A 21590-nucleotide genomic window follows, 5' to 3' on the forward strand; every position below is an offset into this window, starting at 1 on the left:
AACCCATCGACCAGCCCACGAACCACCACCCGATCCACCCACCTATCAGAACAACCTTACCCACTCCCATCCGGTAAACCCCCGTTTCGAGGGCGAGTGTATGAAAAGTTATTGAAATTATGATATAAATGGATAATTGGCTTACTTGCTCCGTCTCCCTTGCTCTTGGTAAAAATGGGCGGAACCGAAGACATCGTAATAATAAATGCAAAACAATATGGCGTCGCTGGATTAATAATATTTTGTGAATAAGTGGAAAAGTCACTGGGGTATAATGCTGCGATGTGGGGTCAGAGATAATTAATGAAGCAATAAGCGATGAAAATATGTACATCAGGGATACCAAATAAGTAAATACCTATGTAAAAAAAAAGTCAAGAAAAAAATATGTTAATTTGAACGGAAAATCTTCCTAGTTTAACAACTAGTTATTGTTTTCCATGTCTTTTAGTAATTAAGTTACTAACAAAAATGTTTGTAATATTAAATTTTATAAATAAGGCAAACCTGGTTATCTTCTATCCTATCTCATTCTCAGCCTGCAAGTAAACTGGCAGCTTAAACTATCTTAGGCCGCAGCCGAACCCCAAACTAAACCCCAATTAGCTGCCCCGCCTCTTCACCCCTTTTCCCACAAGTTCGAGCTTCAATTTACCGTTTGATAAACTACACGGAATGCCAACGATCATTACGGGCCAATGGAAATAGCGGACACAGGAAGACGAAGGAGGCCCCAATTAGCGGCCCATCAAAGTAAATCAATGCAAGAGAACGAGAGGAAAATCCAAAAAAAAAAAAAAAAGAACAAAGCAAATGGCTGATGGCGAGTGTACACAGAGAGAATTATACCTTAGAATACAATTGCGGCATATAGCAAATACTAAAAGAATACTAAATTATCAAATTTACAAATATCCTAATAAAATAATTATCATTGGTTTTCATCCAAAATACACGTTATGTTAAGGGCTAATTATTTTACATGTCACCTTTTAATTGAAATAAAATGGGTAGCCAAGATACTGAAAAAACTTAAACCAAACAACACCTTTCTTCTTTTCCCGATGTACATTTTCTCGACATCTACACGTTTCCGTCTCCTTTCAAAAACCAAAAGAGAGACAAATTCAAAAATCAAAGCCAGGAATTTTTAGCCAAAAAGGAAGAGAGGAAGGCAAATGGTGGGGATGGAGAGGATCCTTTCGGGTGCTTCGGCGTCACGTTTGTCGTTTCAATCATCATTAGTGCTAATGTACCCACAAGAATTGGCCAGCCACTTGGCGCTGACGTCGACGTCGACATCAACGTTGACGCAGGCGTCGGCGTTGACTACGTCGTTTAGCAATGGCGGCCGCAGAAGAGCGTAAGGGAGTTGGGGGGAAAGAGAGGACACCAGATAAAATCTCTTTAAAACTACCAGGAAACGCCTGGGTATACATAGTTTTTATATATACATATTTTATTTTTCATTTATTTACCACAATTTTAATATTTTTTTGAGGTGCAAACAACAAAAACAATGCAAGGCCCCACCAATACACATACAATGTGCTACACTTGTGTGCAATGCGCATGCTCTGAAATCGCTGGGAAGAGCGAAGTGGAAGGGGGTTCGCAGCTGCCGTCGCCATTGTTGTTGTGCTTTTGGCCTTTTGATAAACTTCGTCGTCGTTGTTATTGTTGTTTTTACTCTGCGGACGAGAAATAAAATGAGATGAGAGGCGTAATGATGATGATGTCCCTTTTTGAGGCTTTAGGGGCGGTGAAGGAGCTAAAAGATAGGAAGAGGGATAGAGCGTTGCTATAACCATAACATTTATTTATTTTTATTAAATAAAAGCCACTCGCACACAAACATTATAATGTTATCTAATAAATAAAACCCAAGCAAGCGGCAGGGAAACTTTTTTCATTATGAATTATTATGGCGAAAGTGCCAGGAAGTAGGATGACGGAAAATCTAAAAGGGAAGGGGGAGAAGGGCAGGCTGGGCAAACTGCCAAATGAAATTACAGTTAGTCCTGGCACAGGGCTGCATTGCGGGTTTCATTAGGGCAAAAGGGTTGCCTACTTTCCGGCGTGCGCCTCCAACCTGTAGAATAGAGTGCCAACAGTGCGAATGAGCGATGCACAATATGAGTATTGTTTTAGTAAAACAAAATACCGCTAGAAATCTATGACTGACTTTGGCTTCTTTAAAGTTTTTAAAACTCTTCTAAACTTTTTAAATAGCTTAATATAAAATTTTCAAAAATTTTGTTTCTGTGTTTGTTGTTATAATAAATAATTGGTACTTAGTAAAGACCCTTTAACACCCGTTTATACATAAGCCTACTATAAATATGTGGTAAATTATTCGTTGATAATTTAAAATGGTTGAGGATTAATAGCTAAGCATTTTTTGAGGTTTGTGTGTGCTTCCTGCTATCCTTTCTCATTTAATGAAAATATTTTTATTATTATGGAGCCGCAGGACGTTGTGGCACAAACACCCACCAACAAACTCAAGCAGGAGCAAAGTGCCTAAGTTTCTCCACCAACTTAATCCTCTGCCGCCCACATCCTTCCGTTTCTTGGCTGTATCCCCTGGCAGAGCTTAATTTTATTAGCCCTCTTCCTTGACTTGCCTTCACCCCTCGTATGGCAACATTCATTTGCCGGGCAGAACATCATCATGAGGTTGAGCACCCAGCCTCTTCAGCTTTTTGGCCATCAACTGCCGCCCCTTCCGCTACTCCTGTTTCCGTTCCTTGCCCACTGGCTCCCAACAAAATGGACTCAAAAATGCGAGAAGAGCAAAACATTTGCGGCATGTTTTTAATAATGTTGTTTATAATGTTGATTTTTCCCCAATTTTATTTCCTCTCATTTTTTTCCGCATTTCGCCCCATCCGTTTCTTTTTGATGTATTTGCCCAGAATTCCTTTTATGGGTACAAATAAACAAAATGTTAATCTCTTTTTTTAGGGCATCGTATTGGGAAATACATCGTTGTGTTAAACTTTATGGCTATTGAATTTTAGAGACCACTCAAATCGCTAAATCAAAGACCATCCAAAAACTAATTACAAAATCAAAACTTATAATGAGAGGCAAATTAGAAATTTTTCGATTGCCCTCAAAATCGAGCAACAAACGGCGAGCAAATCAGGTGAAAGGGCAGCCATTTTGGGATTTTAATTAAATCCGGCTTTCCCGGTGGCTCATCCGCCGCATTTTCTGCCACTGCGGCCACTTGAGTGTGTATGCAACCCGCTCTTGGCCATATTCAAAATGAGTTTTGGTCCTGGTTTGGTTTTTGGCTAAAATGCTGCACTCTGTGCTGATGGCGAGCCACTCAAAACAAATATTTTTGGCCCCTTTCAACCGTGTTTCGCCCGCCAAAAATTAATTTCCATTTTTTGATTCCATTTCGCCATGCTAAAAATAATGCAAAACCTAAACAGATTTCACGGTGGCCTGTCATTGTTTTAATTGAAAATTTATTTGGTTATGTTCCCAGCTCTAATAACTGCGTTTTTAATTGCATATTGTTTGCAGTAGCGGGTAGAGGGATTTTGGGTTTTAATTAAAATCTGTGCCCTGCTTCCATGGCAATGCACATTTTTAGGTAATATGAGGCCAAAACTTTCTCATGCCATTTAAAGTATTTGCCTTATAACTACAAATAGTTTCAGATAAAAAAATTTAAATTGGTAAATAAATGTAAACAATGTGGTAAATTGAGAATAAGCATTAAGCTATAAACATTTGATGTTATTTTTACAGAGCTCAATAAAGCCCAAAGAATATATTTAAAAAAATAAACAACATATAAAATAAAGGCTACTTTGACACTCCGCTGCTGCGATATACTTTGAGCAATACCCGCAGAATGTTAGGCCTAGATACCTTTTACCTGAGCCTCATCGCGATTCTTTAGCACTTTTCTTATCATTTAGCGTTTAATGGAGGTCCCAAAAGCTGAAACGGAGGGTCGGGTAAGCAAAACCACCCACAGTCAAAGGACACACACAATGAGACCCCAGGAAAGGAAAAATCATCCCCTTCGATGGGTAAACTCGCGCTCGCTCTTTTCAGTCGCCATCTCTGTCTATCCTGCTTGGGGCTTAGCTTCTTCGCTCATAAAGCGTTGGAAATTATGGAAATTAATTGAAATTCCAAGGATGCCGTTTGCTCTTTTGCCGAAACCAACAAATTACCATCATTATGCCAGTGCTCCCTTTCTCTTCCTTTCTTCGGTTCAACTTCGCTAAATTCAAACGTTGCCTAATTTTAGGCGATGCGGTTGACCAACATTGTATGTGTGTGTATGTGTGCACTTGCATTGGTATTTAATTAAGCTAATTAATTATCACAACCATTATGTGTATGTACACAACAGAAAAAACGTATAATAAATGTGCTGCAGCTTTTGATTGACTGCCAGCGCACTTTACTTTCCCGTGGCTTAAACATATTTCCGCAGCCCACAGACGTTGCCACCGCTGCCTTTCCCTCCTAAAAAACCATCCCCTGCCGGCGGCAACAACAAAAAAAGTCATATTAAAAATCATTCGCTTGTGAAGATCAAAAGCATTCTTTTTCACCGAAATGCCATGAAGAATGATGTTGCGTGGAAGGATGAGAGAGGGGGACGGGTGGGCGGATTGCCTGTAAGTGAGCGGCTCTCTCACTGCGATGTTGTTGTTGGGGCCTCTGTTGCTCTCAAGCATTCAACCAAAAATGCATGGCACACACACACATGCATGCACCTACATAGAGTCTGCCTACCTATACGATGGGAGATTGCAAAGAGAAGGAGGAAGAGGATTACTACACTGAACATCAATTGAATTTCGAATTTTTTATGCGACTTATTTTGAATACCTAAATAGATAACTAAAAATGTAATTTGATATTAAAAATATTTTAAGATAAATTAATATACATTTTTCTTTATTTATTATTCTTACCTTTATTTGGCCTAGTGTGGCTATGGGCGAATACGTAATCTTACGTGAGTGTGCGTAAGTTCGTTTATTTATTTATGGTTTTTTCGCATTCAACCACCAAAAACAACAATAAAAGCAATTTCGTTCATATACATACACACACACATTTTACTCGGCCCTGTGCACATTTATTAAATATTATTGCTCTTGTTTTGCGCTCTACTTGACTTTTTTTATTGGCCATCAATGGCAGTGGGTGGATAACTGTTCTGCCTCTCACCCTCTGCTTATCCCCTCACGCTTTTTCTTCATCTTTATGACACTGGTGTATATAATTGATGCTGGTAGCTGGTTTTCCTGGTTGTTGTTATTGCCGTGCTTGTTGTGTTGCCCTTGTAACGTTTATTAATTTTAATGGCTGCCACCAAATGAATAACGGTTAATCAATAAGTGGAATACCACCATTTTGGCAAAAATGTCGGAAAGGAAGTGAAAGCAGGTCCAAGGATCTGACATAAATCAGGAGGCAATTATTACAACCCCTCTCCTGCTTAATTAGATGCGCCCATGAAGCATCTGCACCTGCACCCGGAGCCGAACAATCGCATTTTCCACAGTTCCCATGGACTGCACGCCGTAATCGCATTTCGGCATTGTCACAAGTTGCGGCACAAATAAACCACCCCGCCGCTTAGCGATTCCAGGATTCGAGTCTGGATTCCCCGGCTAAAACCATCATCAAGTGTCGCAAATTACAGATCAAACAGGCAGTCATTCGAGGGGTGAAAGTGGAGGGAAAGGCCTCGTTGTTTTGGGTGACCATTTGTCAAGAAGGTTGACAACATTACGCTGGAAATTAAATAGCGTAATAAAAGGGTGACTTAATTTGTTTTTTGTCCGAACGGCGAACGCAGCCACTTGCCGCACGAAGAGATGAGCTGTGAACACGTGTTTGCTTTTCAATAAAATATATTTATATATATTTTTTGAGAGATGCCTTTTATAGGCCGCCGGGCCAGGATATTGAAATTGTTGGCATTGTCAACCCCGCGTCTGCGACAGTTAAAACGACAATTACGTGTATCTAATAAAGGATAACGAAGCCAAAGGCTCGAAACCAGAGACCGAAAACCAGATCCGGAAGGGGAGCTTAGATTTAAGTAGCTGATAATACCGATGTTGACGCGTGACGGGCAATTCCATGGTATTTGAATAGCAATTTAAACAATAAAAGTCAGCTTTTAATCACCGACAGTAAAGATTCCTTCTAAAGGAGTGTATAACAAGTACATGCAGTCTTGTATTATTAGTTTTGCGTCGTTTTATCAGTTTATTAGTGATCAGAATACATTTTATTATTTTTTATATTTCTTTTCAAGTTGACTGTTAGTAAGTTTTTAATTTGAAAAGTATCCAGTATTTGTTCACTGTGTTAATATTTACTTGAGCTGTACTTATTACATCCATAACAAAATAATGATTTATTCCAATTAATTATATAGAATTTACAACTATTAGCGACTTAGTACAATTTGTCCAGACCCGATATTATCCACAGTTCGCGGGGCTTCCCACAAATCAGAGCTCAGAAGTATGCTGTAAAGTTCGCTTAAGTTCTTCCTACGCACACTAATAAGTTAATCAAACTAACTGCTGAGGAGGAGAGCACTCGCCGCATTCGGGGAAAGATGGGGAAAATATCTCCGTTGCCATTTGGCAGCTATAAATTCCGCACATGCCCCGCCCCCACCGCAACTCGTTTAACCCAACGCACCCCGTCCAAAAGCCCTAAGTATGCTGTAAGCCATTAAAAGGGTTGTTGTTTCCGGTGGCTCGTTGTCTGCTTTGGAATTCCGGAGAAACTGCTGCCTCTGCTGTGACACGAACATGTTAATTGCCTCCGCCCGACGTTGCCAGGATTCGTTTTGGGATCCGTTTCCCTTTCCAACATTCGCAAAAGTAACAAGTTGGTCCACAAAGTTCTTAAAAATTGACGCACTCTCTGTTTCCTTTGCTTTTTAATTAAAAACCCAGAGCGAGTTACAAGAACGGATTGGGGAACGTTATGGTTATGGCCATTGACCATTGGTCAGTTGAGCTTTGTTAAGCTGTCTAAATTGGCTAAAGAGCTTGGACTCTTTGGCATTGTCGGTCACTTGGCAACAATCGGGCGGCTAGATTGGTGGGTTGGGCAAAAAAGACTTTGCCGATGTGTAACATAGCAGGCGACTTTACTCATTAGACAACTTTTTTCCTTTGTGGAAGGAGAGACTAAAACTGAGTGGGATAAACACGAAACCAAAAATGTTATGGAAAAACGTTTGCTTGTTTTATTCTTTGATGCACAATTACACGGACTTACGCCGTTCTATAACTGAATTTCTATAGAGTTAACAACGAGTTTAAATAAAAGCAGATTCCTTTTTTATAATAAATTAAATTTGTAATTCATTAAAAAAGTGTTTTTCTTATTTTCTTTTTAGCAGATATAAATTAACTTAGAAATTATTACTGCTCTCCGCTCGACGGACTCTTAATAATTCCATCTCCGTAATAGGCAGTCAGTGCCACCATTCGGGTGTCCAAATAATTGTGCTCCACCTCACACTTCTGACCGGCTCCACTTAAGGCGACTACCTGACTCATATTGGCATTGCGAGGTAGAAAGAAGGAAACATCAGGCGCTAGGCGGCGGGATAGCTGCATTAATTGACTGGCGCCAACGGGCAGCAGATTCTTCTCTATATCGAAGGTAGCTTGTTTTTGGTAATTCGGTCCACCCCAAGGAGGGCTTAGGAAAACTATATTCGGACGAATCCTAGTACTGGCCGCAAACTGCAGAAAATCGGCTTGAATGAACTCAATCTTGTGGGCCACGCCATAAATGTTGGCATTATGCTTAGCCATGGCCAGTTTCTCCGCATCAATATCCACAGCAATCACCCGCCCACAGGTGTTAGCAAACTGGATGGCATTACCACCGCATCCACAAAAGCCATCCACGATTACATCACAGGCCAGCCTTCGAGCCGTCTGCTTGGCAATCTTCTCAGGCGTCACAGAGAACCAGCTCTCCCTATCCAGCCGGATGCCCTGATCAAAGCGAGAAAACAATGAGAAGCGCTTAAACCAGTACTTGACCATGGGACTGTTCTCTTCCAGCATAAACTCGGGCATCCTGGCCTTGAGTTTGTCGGCTTTCCTTTGCCTTCGCTTGTTCTTTTTGACGAATCCACTCTGAACACCATGGATAGTTTGGGTTTCATTGCTTTCCATAATTAAGAGATCTTCGCTATCCTCAGTATCACTGCTAAAAGTTTCAATTACTAGCTTTCTTTGCTTTTGATTTGTGTGCTTTGCTTTGGAGGCAAAAGACGTCGGCAGTCCTAAAAGTAGTAGCTGTTGTTCCTCGTCTAAATCTTTGGGATCGTCGTTGGCAGTAAGGTAGGATTCGTCCTCGTCACTCTCTGTGGGATTACGCTGCTTCTTTCTCGACTTTCTACGCTTATTGGAGAGGCTTAAAATTTGCAAGCCCTGTTCGAGGTCCTCTGGAACTCCATTAAATTCGTAAGATTTGGCCAAATTGTTTTGGTAATTCTCAAAGGCACAGCTAAATATGTGCCAAAACTTAGAACTCGATTCACTGGCGTGTTTCTCCCAAAGCTCCTGCCAAAGTTCTTGTTCCTCCGTCGTGACCACCGCAATAAGATCTTTGTATTCAGGAAAGCGCTTGTGCCACTTTTGGTCAAGTAGCTCGTGCCCCTCCCGCTGCCAGAATTCCTGCCAAGAAGCGTTTTGAATCTCCTCCCAATTGCATGTGCTGCAATCGAACTCGTCGCCAAAAAGTTGACTGAATATATAGAACTGGGGATTGGTTCTCGAAGTGGTGAGGTAGTGTGTGTTCATCTCACGGTTAGTTCCCTGATTTTCAGCCTTCGAGTCAGCAGATCCTCGGCTCTGTCGATGGACTGGATGAACCACAAGTCAATGGCCGGTTTGTGACTAAGCTGTATTTGGCTGAGGTACCGTTCTTGTGCTTTTGGATCATGGGACAGATTGGCAACCTGCTGTTGGACTCCTCTTGCAGTCAGCTTCGGATCGTTGGGACGCAGGACATTGCACAGGACAACTTCGCCACGTACAATGCAATAGCAACCGGCGGCAACTCGCTGATCGCAGGCCTTGTCGATGGTGAGGCCCAAAAGAAGCAAGGATATAGCACCCTCAGGCAATTGGTAGTTTCTGAAACGGCAAGAATTGCTTAATACGATCTAGTTAAACTTCAGTAAAACTATACTTACTTTGGAAGACTTTTCACACGCACGTTTTCTAACCGAAAGTGATCCGTCTTTAGCGCCAGTCGACCAATTACAGCGCACTGGCCGTAGTGCAATTTCTGATAGTCTGTTTCTAGCTGGAGCTCTTCTACCAACAAAGTTTTAAAGAAGTGGCAGTATTCAGGGGTCTCTTTGGCAACGACTGTTTGCTCCACGGACATTACTTTCTTGTACAAATTTAAAGTGTTCTCTATTCTATTCTCTGATCAAAACACGCAGAGGAATACAAAACAATGCATGCGGTCAGTGTGACCGCCGTTATTTAACACACTGTGGTCCGTCTATCGATAATCTGTTGGATAGCTATCGCTCTGTTCAGTCCATCTCTTAAACCAGCGGCATTTATTTTGTAAACCACATAAAAAACAAATTTTTTTATTAAAAAGTACAGTAAAAGCTTTTAAATATGTCATTCATGAACCCCGTGGACATGGTGGATGAGGACGCCGCTGACCTGCAGTTCCCAAAAGGTAAAATAAGGTTCCCCTTTAAACGAATCCTAACACAAGTGAAACTGGATGAAAATCTTCGACTTCTAGAGCGCCAAAAGCGGCGCTCCACATGTTTATCACATTATATTGCATATTTGCAGTTGAGCCTCGAGGAAAAAAAATTCAAGCGGTTTTTACATGCCCGACCAGATGGAAACACCAGGAGCACTACCATCTTTTACAGACCCTACTCATTGCACCGGCAGCTGGATCAATTGGAGGAAAGGGCGAAAGATGAGAGGATTAGCAACGTTCCAGTGGCTTCAAAAGACTCCAATCGTTGTGCCACGTGTCGCGGAAACCTTGTGGAACCCTACATAAAATGCTCCGAGTGCCTGGACATCCTTCTTTGCCTCCAATGTTTCTCGCGTGGAAGAGAAGCCTCCTCGCATCGCAATAACCACGCATACATAATAGTCCGCGACAACATCCAAGTTTTCGCCGAGGAGCCACATTGGACGGCCCGGGACGAGCGCATCCTGCTGCGTACCCTACGCACCCAAGGATACGGCAACTGGGAAGCTGTATCCCAGGCTCTCGATCAGAGGCATGATACTTCAGAAGTGCGACGACATTATCACGATTGCTACTTTGGCGGCATCTTTGAGCGACTTCTGAAACTGCAACATTCGCAGCACAGTTACCTTCCCGAGCGAATGCCTTACGTCTTTAAAATGAGGAGTCTGGATCCACCACGCCATGATGACATTACCTCAATGCAGTTTAAACTAAGTGCAGGCTATCGCTGTGCAAGAGGCGATTTCGATACTCCTTATGACACTTCTGCTGAGAGCCTTCTCTCTATAATGGTCGATAACAGAGGCAGGGATGAGGATGAAGACACCGCGCAAAGCGAAGAAGAGCGCAATATAACCGAGGAACTGCAGCTAGGGCTGGTGCGGGCATACAACAATCGACTAAGGTAAGAATTACTACCTCCTTGCTCAGATTTCTATTTCTAATGGTCAACTATAATTAACAGAGAGCGTCAACGTCGGTATAAAATTATGCGACAGCACGGCCTCATCATGCCAAGTCGGACTGTCAGCTGGATATCCAAGTTTGTGCACGCTTTTACCAGCGATGCTAGTTGCATGCGTTTTTTGGCCTTCATGCAGATATGCCCGGATCCAATCAAATTTGACATGCTTTTGGAGTCCCTGCGTTACTGTCGCGAGCTGCATACGCGGCTGCAAAAGCTTTACGATCTACGACAGCAGGGCGTGCGCACTCATTCTGCGGCCAAGTTATACGCTCGTCTGTACAAGGAGCGTCAGGAAGCTCAGCGGGACTACAGCAGGCAAAAGCATATTGATGCCTACGATTGGCAGCATATAGTGCAGCACTACGAAAGCAACAAGAACGGAGAACAGCTACCCCTTGGCATCAGTCCGAAGTTCAATGCTCTGAGCACCCGCCGTAAAGCCAGTCCCATGGAGATTGGAGGTGATAAGCTCTAAAACCGTTGTAAAAAACCACATTAAACGTTTTTTTTTTTGTCTTGCAGATCTGCCTGGTTACTCCAAACTGGACGCGGGCGAGCGAAAACTATGCAGCGTAGCTCGGCTGTTTCCACAGTCGTATTTGGATTTCAAAAACCAACTTGTTTCAGAACACGCCAAGCTCGGATACTTGAGACTAGCTGATGCTCGTCGTCTGATCAAAATAGATGTGAACAAAACACGACAGATATACGATTTCCTTTTGGAGCACGGCCACATTAGCAGGCCACCGTCAAACGGATAGTCCTTAGATTTTCTCCAATGTTTCACTTGTAAATTGTTCACGTTTTTTTTCTATCAGTTACTAACGATTATTCGCTTGGTGTTTGTTTCAGAGTTTGAGAATGCCGAGACGCTGCTGATATCGGAGGTGCACATGCTTCTTGATCATAGAAAACGCCAAAACGAATCCGCCGACGAGGAGCAGGAGTTTTCTGAGGTCTTCATGAAAACTTACGCCTACACGGACAGTTTTCGAAAGTTTAAAAACAAGGAGACCATCATGTCTGTGCGAAGGTACTTTATATTTATTTTCCAATTCTCATTTAGATACTAAAATTTGTTTTGAACACTTAAAGCTTGCTGATGCAGAAAAAACTGCATAAATTCGAGCTGGCTGCCCTGGGTAATCTGTGTCCGGAGGCGCCTGAAGAGGCAAAAGCCCTAATTCCCTCACTGGAAGGTCGTTTCGAAGATGAGGAGCTGCGCCAAATACTAGACGATATCGGCACTAAACGCAGCTTGCAATACTAATCACTATGAATAACTATAGAATAGGAATACAATAATATTCTGGATTAAAAATAAAATCAAGAAAGTTAAACTCTTTGTTTTCAATGTTTGAATTAATCCCCATAACGTATTGCTGATGACTTGCTCAAGGTTGCCGTACTGTTTAAAACGATGCACAGATATATTATCGATAAGTCACATTATGTGGGGACCATCTAAAACAGCCGCAAATGCAAATGTTTTCATTTCTTTCCCGGCTTATTAAAAATAAATATAATAATGAACAAGGACAATTCCAGCATGAAGATGGATCCCCAGCTGGCCCTGCGCCTTCTGGCCGACGGCGGAGTCCTGGCGATCGCCGGTGTCCCAGAGGGCACGGAATTCGGCATTGATTTGTGCGCCTACACCATTGGTCCGGATTTTCGTGGCGTAAAGATGATTCCGCCGGGAGTCCACTACGTTTGGTGCTCATCCCGTGGTCCCTATGGTGATGCAGCTCCTCGCGTAGGCTTCGTGCACTTCTTTCACCCCAATGAGATCGTCGTTCGCGAGTGGGACCATGAACTAGAGGAGCTACGCCCGCGACGGATTGCAGAGCCGGAGGTGGAACGCGACCGCATTCGGAAGAACCTGGCCCAATTGGAAAAGGTGCTCGCGCCCTATGATTACCGCTATGTGGTCCAATGGAAGGAGCTCACTGGCAGCGTAACACAGTCTTGCATGGAGCGCTGTCGACCGTCCGAAGGAACGATACGCACCAACATCGAACTGCAATCGTGCCCGGATGCAGAGCGTCCGAGAGGAGGAGCTGGCTCCAGCAGTACTAGCCGGCGGAATGCTGCTGCCCGGTTGCTATTAGATGAAAGCGAGCTTCTACCGGACTTAAAACCCGTGGAAGGAACAGCTCCACGCTTTTGTTCTATACCCCTTCGTGTTCCACAGGATGCCCCGCCCGCCGATGTTTCTCGACATGCCATGGACTGCATAGAAGCTGTAGACAAGTTGCTTGAAAGCTTTGATTCTGCCGATGGACTTATAGAAGAATTGCAGCTGTCATACGTATTTTTCCTTGTCGGCTACTCTGTGGAATCACTTGCCCACTGGCGTAAGCTCCTCGGCTTGCTGGCACATTCGGAAACTGCGGTGACCAAACACAAACTAATTTACATGAAGTACAGCGAGGTGCTAGCCCACCAACTTCCTCATTTGCCCGAAGAACTAATGGTGCCTGGTCCCTTCAACACTGTGTACAAAGATGTGCGCGAACTGTTGGTCAACCTGCATGCGGGCGGGTTAAGTGTGAGTGCCGAACGGTTGAGCAAGCGGTTGGAGAAAAAACTAGGATGGGTCTTTGATGGCCTCCTCGACGAAGACCCCGAGGACCAGCCCGTAGTTATAGAACTTCCAGAAGGCATAGAGAACACCTCTTAGAGCATAATTTCTGTAAATCATATTCATATATACTTGTAATACAATGGACTGAAATGATATATTTGATTTTAGCGCAACGAGTGTTGGGTTCGCAAATAGTTCCACAGATCCCTGGCTGTGCGGATACTGACCATGAATTGGCACAACTTGGTCTCGATGAGGCAGAGGATCAAGAACTTGGCACGCTTGTCCTTCAGCAGTGACTGAAAAGAGCATTCAGCTTGGGGAAAACGTTTTGTTTTACCCGTTCATAAAGCCACTCACCTCCTCGTTGTTCTCGGGACCATTTTCGACGACGGTCCAGAGTTCCTCGGACTCCAGATACGCCCGCACCGTCATCGACCAGGCTTTGTAGTTGTCCAAACCCTTAAGCTTCTCGATTTGCAATTGCAGTGCCATCTCCGAGTCTCGAGCAACGTTTTGCAACTAAACCGCTTTTGGGCCCTTTGCTTTTTTCTCTGCCGTTGCCTTTTCCAGTTGCTGTCCAGATTTTCAAATATAGATATCTACGCCTTTGTATATATATATATGGGTTTTCCATTGTGCCGAACAGCAGGCCAAAAACAATAGCGCCACTAGACCCACTTTTCTTGTTGCTTCTGGCCCAGCGAAAGTGTTGGCCAAATGACATTGAGCTTAAGTGGACACTTCTGATTTGACGCAGAAACGTAGTGAGCTTTTTTGCTGAGTAAAGGCTGGCGGTTTACTATAGTTTGGTGCATATTGTTTCAGAGCAGAAGTAGTGCGCTTTCCGAGTTTACATCTTTTGGATGCATCAATACAAAAGTTGAAATCTTTATATAAGATAGTGTCTCTTTACTGTGCGCTAATTAATACTGGGTCAATACCACTCAAAATGTGAAGTAATAGCTATTTAATCTTGACATAAACTTGATCTCTAAATGATATGATCCAATTTCAGTGTTTTAAAAATAAAATATAGTTAGGTTTATTAAAAACCCTATACATTTACGGTTGCTTTATTTTTGTTTATAGATATGAATTCGATCCTCGTCAGACTTTTTATTAAAGACTATTGCCAGGGTCGATAAAGCAATAATTCCGCTATTTTGAATATCTCGCGCTGATTGGCTCCCATTTCACAACCCCATAAACACACAAGCCCGAAATCCAATTAAGAATAAATTGTGATACTCAATTGTTGTTTTTTTTATGATTTTTATTTGAAATGAATACGAATGTCAGTTTTAGCTGCTGGTTTCTTGTATTGCTGTTGTTGTTCCGTTCAAGAATGTTGCGGTTGTTGTTGCTGCGGCTGATTTATGCTTAATTAACTTTCTGCACGGGCCTTTTCTTTTTAGAGACTGCAAAATATTAGTCTGCCTGCCTTTTCGACCGCCTCATTTATCAAAAAAAAGAGAGCCGTGAAAAAGCTCGTGCGAAAATTTTCCTGTAGCTGCTCATAATGTCATTATATATTCTTTCGCTAATCACGCAAACACGCTACAGATATTGCTGCCGGTTGATGTTGTTCTTGTGGGGATTTCATTTTAGTCGATTTAAGCTAAAATCAAATGATACCTTGTCTGTTGCGGGTTCGGTTTCTGTCCAGGGATTGGGATTTCTGTTTAAATGCGTGGGAATTTTTGGAAACTGGGGTTTTTTTAAGGGTTAGTTTCGGGGGAAAGTTCGAAATCTCTACAAATTACATAAGTGGTAGGCATAGAAAATATACAAGTATATATGTATACAATATATATATGTACCGTTGTTTTTTTGTTTCTTGTATTTAGCAACTACAAATACTTTTCTATATTATTAATATGTTTTCTTTGTTGCGCAAGGTAAGAGATGATGAGAAAAATTGTTGCGACTGCGATGGAGAAACACAAAACGAAAAACAGAAATTAACCAATTTCCCGTTCAGTTTTTTTTTTTTGATTTGACCGTGCAAAACGACCAAAAAATGGTTGTCTGAGTGAGAGAGAGCAAGGAAACGTTAAGAGAAAACAAACGGTTCGTATGCGTAATATGGGTGTCTGTGTGCGTGTGGGTGAGAGTGTTCATGTGTGAGTGGGTGTGTCGGTGTTTGAACAGTACACTTACATACATACAAATTTAAGCTTAAGAATTCGTTTTGAATTTCGCTTAACTAACATTCCTTTTTCTCATTTAATATAGTTTTTAGCTTTATTTGCATCTTTCATTCTGTTTGCTCATTTCGTTTCGTTTACTCCTTTTATGTTTTATTCTTGTATTAAATTTAAATTAATTGCTGTACTTTTTTCCTTACATTTTCGACTTTTTGTTTTACCTTTACGTTTGCGCTTATTAAATCGTTTTCGTTTTTATTTCCTCGTTCTCACGTTTATTATTGGCTTAAAATTAAAGTTGTATTTTACGTGTTGCTGTTGTTTTTAAGTTTAAAAATTAATGCATGCCAACTCGATGAAATTTGCTTTGTGATTTACTCGTGTGATCAATTTTTCGTTAAGTGTGTGACTTTCGTTCTTCTCGTGTTTGTTTTTATTTTGTGGTTTAAATGAAGTTTATTTTTTGTTTTTGCTTCTGATAATTAAATATAATATTTATTTAAATATAATATAATGCTTTGTTTCTCGAATGCAAAAATTTCAAATGTAGTAGAGTTGATGTTGCAGTTTTCTAACGTGGAGGAGCCACAGCGCGCGACGACGACAAATAATAGTGCCGCGAATTATTCATGATTCTATTCTTGCCGCAGCAACAGCCACGCCTCGCCCACCAGGCCGCCCAATTTTCAAACATTTTGTTTGGTTTTGTTTTCTGTTTTTGTGCTGTTGTTTTCCATGTTGTTTATTGTTGATGAAATATTGTTGCTTGCTGGTTTGCTTGTTGTTTATGATGCTGCTGCTGCTACTTGTATCCTCTCGTCGCTATTGTTGTCGTTCGTTGATTGCTGATGTTGTTGTTGCCGTGTTGGTTCCTTGCTGTTGATGTTGCTGTCGTGTTCTTGTTGTTGTTGTATGCATATATATTATATGGTATTATATTTACTTTAGAAGGTATATAATGTGTTTTAAATGGAAGGGCGGGGGTTTACTTAAATTACGACACATCCTGATCGTCAACATCCTGGATTGGTTCTTTGGGCTCGCCATCACCTGCGTTGGGGTCTACTTCTTAGTATAATATATAGAACTTAATAACGGAGGTGAACAAGTGGGAGTATTATGGCTTACCTTCTGCCTGCATATCAGACGTCCATAATGTGAGGTTGTCCCGCAGCAGCTGCATGATGAGTGTCGAGTCTTTGTAGCTCTCTTCACTCAGCGTATCCAACTCGGCAATGGCATCATCGAAAGCGGCTTTCGCCAATCGGCAAGCGCGGTCCGGCGAGTTGAGTATCTCATAGTAGAACACCTGTGATAGTCATCATATTTAGTGGTCATCATCCTGGGCGTTTAGGAGTTACACAATCTTACCGAGAAGTTCAATGCCAAGCCCAAACGGATGGGGTGTGTTGGGGGCAGATCGTTCATGGCAATATCGCTGGCTGCCTTGTAGGCAATCAGCGAGTTCTCCGCCGCATCCTTACGGTCTGAACCGGTAGCGAACTCGGCCAGGTAGCGATGGTAGTCGCCCTTCATCTTATAGTAGAATACTTTGCTTTCGCCGGATGTGGCGCATGGAATGAGATGCTTCTCGAGCACGTTCAGTATATCCGAGCAGATGTCGCGCAGCTCCTTCTCCACCTGTCCCCGGTAGGTTTTGATCATCTCCAGTTTCTCCTCGGCGCCCTTGTTCTCCTCCTTCTGTTCGATCGAGGTAATGATGCGCCACGAGGCTCGGCGTGCCCCGATCACATTCTTGTACGCCACCGACAGCAGATTGCGCTCCTCGACAGTCAGCTCGACGTCCATGGAGGCGACCTTCTTCATGGCCTCCACCATTTCTGTAAGGAACAAAAAAAAGTTGGAGAAATGGGTTATAGTATACTATAATCAAATTGCTCGGATTATACAATAAGTTATATGTATAAAAATTAAAAAACTAAAAAAGTTTAGCCGAGGTTACATGAACATGGTTTCAGGTAAGTATTTCCCTTTGTCCTTGGTACGACGCGTTTAGTTTACCTTTTTCTTATCAGCGACACGCCCAATCCATAATGATATATAAGTCATGCACATATATTTATGCATAACTTAGCGTTGCGTCTACGCCCGATTTAAACGATTCTGTCATACTACTACAGGCCCACCCAATCAGCCGGTGATAACGGTTTCCGCTACAATGTTGCACTCCCCTTACTGAGCCGTAGGGAATCATCTCTATCTCTTTCTGCATCACCATCCGAAAACTGCGTCATGAATCACATGCTCAAAACCCCACAACAACAAAAAAGCAACTTGATATCAAATAAAAGTACATAGTCCAAATAATAAACTTAATCGGCTTTTGTTATGCGAGTAAAATAAGATAAATATTTTAAATTAGTTGGACAGATATTAAATTCAAGCGAAGATATTTTACAATTGTCATGTTGTTTTGTATATTAAAATGTTCTTTGATTTTTTTTTCGAAATTGATAACAGAACGCTATTCATTTTGTTTTCTGTGCAGTCGTCTGGTGAAAATCAGATTCAGGTCTTCTAACATCAGCTCGGATGAATTTGGTTGATAACAATATAAAGCAGTGCTTTACACATATTGTAATTGTAGCGCTCGCTTTTTATTTCCTTTGCTGACTTGCAATTACCGCCCTCTCGCTCGCACACGTTGCCCCAGTCAGCTGCTGACGTATTTCGCACTCAAACACCCGCACCATTTGCGCTCACACAGACGCAGCGGGACATTCGCCGACTGTCTGGTTGTTGTTGTAGCACGTATTTGTGAAAAATTGCCAATAAAGTAGTATGATTCACGAATTTTTGCGGTTTGGATTGAACTTCAAAAATTGTTGCTTGCATTGGCTAATTGTACGAAACAAATTTGACTCGTACATGCAAGTGCACACGCATTTTTCAACACTGACGGCACGGCTTTGTCACGCACACACACAGACAAACAGCAAAATGAACTTGAGAGGATACGAAGGCAGGGGTAGCTGGGTGGTGTGAGGTCGGGATTAGGGATCCTCCCAGCTTTAAAAGTGTACAGCACATGTTGCTTAGTAGTAATCCACTACCAATTATGAGACATGCGCGTCAGCCCACTCACTAAATATTATACATATAGAAAACGAAAATCAATAAATGCGGCCCAAAAATAAAAACCATGTCCCGCGAGCATGACAATCATTTGTGAAGACAAAAAATTATACAAAAATCGAAACTTCTCGATGTTTTTTCCCCTATCAGGAAAATCTATAAAAATTTAAGCAAGACTGGATATTAAAAAAAAGGAATTTATTTCAGATGGTTAGAACGTCAAAATAATTCATTCTTGAAATAAAGCAAGTTGCATAGAAATAAAAAAAAGACTATTTTGTATAGTATTAAAACATAATAAGAATATCTATTAAAAATTTAATTCAATAAATATAACCAAAAGGGTGGGAGCCAAGAAAGCAAACCCACCACCACCCACCCACTGACGCACAACCCAAATAAAAAAATGTCACGCGAGCTAGAACACAAAACTAAACCGAAATAGGGATCAAAAGGAGACGAATGGAGTTTTCTCCTATCCACCCGCTCTCCAACATTCAGATCCGCCCTCCCCCTTATCAGCCGTAGGTGTGAGGGTGTGTCTTGCGCTGGTGTGTGTCATAAGGGCGCAGCAGCTGAAAAAACATGCGCACATACCGTTACAGCGAACACAGAATTTGTAATTAGACAAAGGAAGTACCAACAACAGACCCAGAGGACCGCCTAAATGGTGCAATTTAAACAAAAAGGCGAGCAACAAACAAAACACACCTCCCGATACCGTCAACTCTTCTGCCCCCCTCCTCTCTGCCCACTATCCATCAATCAACTTTATGTATGCTTTTTCGCATATTGACGACATTGACGAGAACGAACATCAACGGAAAAAGCAGCGCGCGACCTCGAAAAAAATGTAGATAGAACCCGGAGAGCGAGTAAGGGAGAGAGCTGGTGCGAGGAGAGGGGGGAGCACCTGAGAAAGCACACTTTAAGGCTGACGTTAATGTGTGTATAAATGGGCAGAGGAAGAGGGCGGAGGGCGAGGCAAGTTCAGATTGGGGGCGCAGACATTGCCGGCTGGCGGCTCCGCTCTCTGGTGTACACTGGTATTGGTGCTCCAGCAAAGCCCCACCGCAAATGACCAAGTGCGACAAGGCCAACGCCAAGTGCTCCAAACTAACACACCGACATGCAGAGAGCCATCACACGCAGGCGAAAATAAGAAGACAAACATGTGATACAGACACAAATATCCCAGTGTATGTATATTTTTGTGCCGCAGCAGCAGTAGCTGCTAATAGTTGATTGACTTCTTTGCAGCCGCCGCCCGTTAATGTTGTCAGTTTTGCAGGCAATTAGTAGTAGAGTACTGTTGCAATTATTGCTGCAGCCATGTACAGCAACAAAAACAAGAAAGAATGTTTGTTAACTTTTTACAGCCACTGTCGCAGCGTCGCCGAGAGCTAAACACACTAGTTATCTCGTTTTAACGCACGCAAAGACTATGACAACTGTTTAAGCGCGCGCTTTTTGCAAAAGCCGAATTTGCAGACCCCTTCCTCCTCGCCTATCTTTGCATTTTTAGCTGCCTTCTAATTAATTGGAGTATTTTTAATTAAATATAAGCAACAACAACAAAACAAAAAAAAAACCCGCCCGGCAAAGACTCATCCAAACACGCATACTCTGACATACACACATATATGCGCATAAGCATGAGTAATGCGAGAGCAGCAGAAAAAATTTATATATTTTTTTTGCACTATCAGACAGGGTTGCCAAGTGGCTGGAGAACTGATTGCAACTAGCCGAAACTAATTTGCATAAATAAAGAATTAAACAATGCCATAGACAGGAAGGAAAAGGGGTAGAATAAAGAACAAGAAGGCGGCCGGCGACAACTCTGCGACACAATCGATTCATTCATCGATTTTTCGCAGCAACGGCACGATGATGACGAGACGCCGCTGCTGCGCATGAAAAGCACATTTCGAGAAAAACGGGGGCTGAAAGAGAGAGGGGGTACAAGCCCCTCTCCGCAAATCATTGATTTTGGGTGTGGAAGAAATATATTTAATAAACGAAAAAACTGTGCCGCTTCCGCTTCTAGAAAGTTACGCCTTGACAACTGCTACTAAAAAAGCCTAGAAACAACTACAAACAGCCCTTAGCAACCAAGGAAGAAAATGAAATGTTGGCCGCCGTCGCGCAGCCCTCGTTCGTAACGCTAAATACACAAAATTTCCCCCCTCTAAACCACTAATACTATAATTTCCGAAAAAGAAACCCAACTATTTGCTGTAAATTATAATACGCAATTCCGTTTCTTTCTCTTTTTGCGAAAACCACGCGAATTTTTGCCGGTAAAAATCAGGTTTTACACTTTTCATCTCTCTTTTCTCTGCCTCTTCGTTCTTCCGACGCTCTGCTTCTTCTTCTTTGAGGTTCCTCCTCCTCCCTTCTTTCGTTTTCGCAGAAATACTACTCATCGCGACGCTGCGTCGCTTCGGCTGCACCTATACTTATGAAAATTGAAAATTTCCATGATTTTCCGTCGGCAAGAATTTTCAGCAAATTTTTTAATTAACGAATTCGGACAAAAAGCAGCGATGCTGACTTTTTAGCGACCACGCGACGACGCAACGGATCAAATCTCGGACCCCTCCCCAAAACGGTGGCGCTCCTCTGGCGAGAAAATTTTTCCTACTCGTTTTTTCTTCTACCATTTTTTTCTTTTTGATTCTGGGGACTACTCACCGTCGTAGCGCTCGGCCTGTTCGGCCAGCTTTGCCTTGTACACATTATTCTCGCGCTCAGTCATTGTGTTGAAGCCTTTTCGGTTAAATTAATCCACAGAAAAAATTATTTAAATGCTCCCGGTACGTGCGGCGTCGATTTTGCTTGCTGCTTTTGATTCGTCGCCTTCTTTTTTTCTCTACTTCTCGAGCGGTGTGACCGTGTGGGCAGAGCTGCAAAAACATCGGTCTCACGAACGGCAGTATCGATGTTTGGAATTCGATGTTTTGGCATCGCATTCGATGTCTGGCCGCCGATGTTTTTCCAAATACTC

General features: G+C 42.3%; 7 protein-coding genes across 10 annotated transcripts; 3 read left to right on the forward strand and 4 right to left on the reverse strand.

The window, feature by feature from the left end:
• Window positions 1-7241: 7241 nt before the first annotated feature.
• On the reverse strand, window positions 7242-8840 carry LOC108087340 (trimethylguanosine synthase). Its single transcript, XM_017184680.2, has one exon. The coding sequence runs from the start codon at window positions 8838-8840 to the stop codon at window positions 7443-7445; it is 1398 nt and encodes a 465-aa protein (XP_017040169.1). The 3' UTR covers window positions 7242-7442.
• Window positions 8837-9523, reverse strand: LOC108087341. Its single transcript, XM_017184681.2, has 2 exons — window positions 9236-9523; window positions 8837-9176 (listed from the first exon to the last, which is right to left on the reverse strand). The coding sequence occupies exons 1-2, from the start codon at window positions 9430-9432 to the stop codon at window positions 8837-8839; spliced, it is 537 nt and encodes a 178-aa protein (XP_017040170.1). The 5' UTR covers window positions 9433-9523.
• Window positions 9524-9559: 36 nt separating this feature from the next.
• On the forward strand, window positions 9560-11691 carry LOC108087339 (transcriptional adapter 2A). The gene is given in 6 exon segments (XM_017184679.2): window positions 9560-9741; window positions 9822-9886; window positions 9888-10684; window positions 10745-11208; window positions 11270-11536; window positions 11600-11691. Coding segments are annotated over 5 exon segments (1629 nt in total). The 5' UTR covers window positions 9560-9677; the 3' UTR covers window positions 11509-11536; window positions 11600-11691.
• Window positions 11641-12017, forward strand: LOC122319707 (DNA-directed RNA polymerase II subunit Rpb4). Its single transcript, XM_017184677.2, has 2 exons — window positions 11641-11780; window positions 11843-12017. Exons 1-2 carry the CDS (start codon window positions 11641-11643, stop codon window positions 12015-12017), a joined length of 315 nt encoding a protein of 104 aa, XP_017040166.2.
• Window positions 12018-12189: 172 nt separating this feature from the next.
• On the forward strand, window positions 12190-13489 carry LOC108087232 (protein AAR2 homolog). Its single transcript, XM_017184518.1, has one exon. It carries the CDS (start codon window positions 12276-12278, stop codon window positions 13428-13430), a length of 1155 nt encoding a protein of 384 aa, XP_017040007.1. The 5' UTR covers window positions 12190-12275; the 3' UTR covers window positions 13431-13489.
• On the reverse strand, window positions 13427-14269 carry LOC108087234. Its single transcript, XM_017184523.1, has 2 exons — window positions 13695-14269; window positions 13427-13633 (listed from the first exon to the last, which is right to left on the reverse strand). Exons 1-2 carry the CDS (start codon window positions 13827-13829, stop codon window positions 13499-13501), a joined length of 270 nt encoding a protein of 89 aa, XP_017040012.1. The 5' UTR covers window positions 13830-14269; the 3' UTR covers window positions 13427-13498.
• A 320-nt stretch (window positions 14270-14589) lies between these two features.
• Window positions 14590-21479, reverse strand: LOC108087233 (14-3-3 protein epsilon). 4 transcript variants are annotated; one of them, XM_017184522.2, is made up of 4 exons: window positions 21278-21479; window positions 16856-17325; window positions 16613-16793; window positions 14590-16534 (listed from the first exon to the last, which is right to left on the reverse strand). In XM_017184522.2, exons 1-4 carry the CDS (start codon window positions 21339-21341, stop codon window positions 16479-16481), a joined length of 771 nt encoding a protein of 256 aa, XP_017040011.1. In that variant the 5' UTR covers window positions 21342-21479; the 3' UTR covers window positions 14590-16478. The 4 variants fall into 4 exon arrangements, with proteins under 4 accessions (XP_017040011.1, XP_017040010.1, XP_017040009.1 ...); XM_017184521.2 differs by having other exon boundaries at window positions 14590-16546; XM_017184520.2 differs by having other exon boundaries at window positions 14590-16549.
• Between the last annotated feature and the right edge of the window lie 111 nt (window positions 21480-21590).

The sequence above is a fragment of the Drosophila ficusphila genome, unplaced genomic scaffold, assembly GCF_018152265.1.
Source record: "Drosophila ficusphila isolate 14025-0441.05 unplaced genomic scaffold, ASM1815226v1 contig_791, whole genome shotgun sequence".
Classification (NCBI taxonomy): domain Eukaryota; kingdom Metazoa; phylum Arthropoda; class Insecta; order Diptera; family Drosophilidae; genus Drosophila; species Drosophila ficusphila.

Excerpts from the sequence above, each read along its gene's own strand:
- LOC108087340 (XM_017184680.2), bottom strand. The coding sequence starts at position 8,840 with ATGAACACACACTACCTCACCACTTCGAGAACCAATCCCCAGTTCTAT.
- LOC108087341 (XM_017184681.2), bottom strand. The coding sequence starts at position 9,432 with ATGTCCGTGGAGCAAACAGTCGTTGCCAAAGAGACCCCTGAATACTGC. Across the intron at positions 9,177-9,235 it reads CGTGTGAAAAGTCTTCCAAA|AAACTACCAATTGCCTGAGG; the intron begins GTAAGTATAGTT and ends TTGCCGTTTCAG.
- LOC122319707 (XM_017184677.2), top strand. The coding sequence starts at position 11,641 with ATGCTTCTTGATCATAGAAAACGCCAAAACGAATCCGCCGACGAGGAG. Across the intron at positions 11,781-11,842 it reads ACCATCATGTCTGTGCGAAG|CTTGCTGATGCAGAAAAAAC; the intron begins GTACTTTATATT and ends GAACACTTAAAG.
- LOC108087232 (XM_017184518.1), top strand. The coding sequence starts at position 12,276 with ATGAACAAGGACAATTCCAGCATGAAGATGGATCCCCAGCTGGCCCTG.
- LOC108087234 (XM_017184523.1), bottom strand. The coding sequence starts at position 13,829 with ATGGCACTGCAATTGCAAATCGAGAAGCTTAAGGGTTTGGACAACTAC. Across the intron at positions 13,634-13,694 it reads GTCCCGAGAACAACGAGGAG|TCACTGCTGAAGGACAAGCG; the intron begins GTGAGTGGCTTT and ends TGCTCTTTTCAG.
- LOC108087233 (XM_017184519.2), bottom strand. The coding sequence starts at position 21,341 with ATGACTGAGCGCGAGAATAATGTGTACAAGGCAAAGCTGGCCGAACAG. Across the intron at positions 16,794-16,855 it reads GCTTGGCATTGAACTTCTCG|GTGTTCTACTATGAGATACT; the intron begins GTAAGATTGTGT and ends TGACTATCACAG. Across the intron at positions 16,553-16,612 it reads GTCTGATATGCAGGCAGAAG|AAGTAGACCCCAACGCAGGT; the intron begins GTAAGCCATAAT and ends TATTATACTAAG.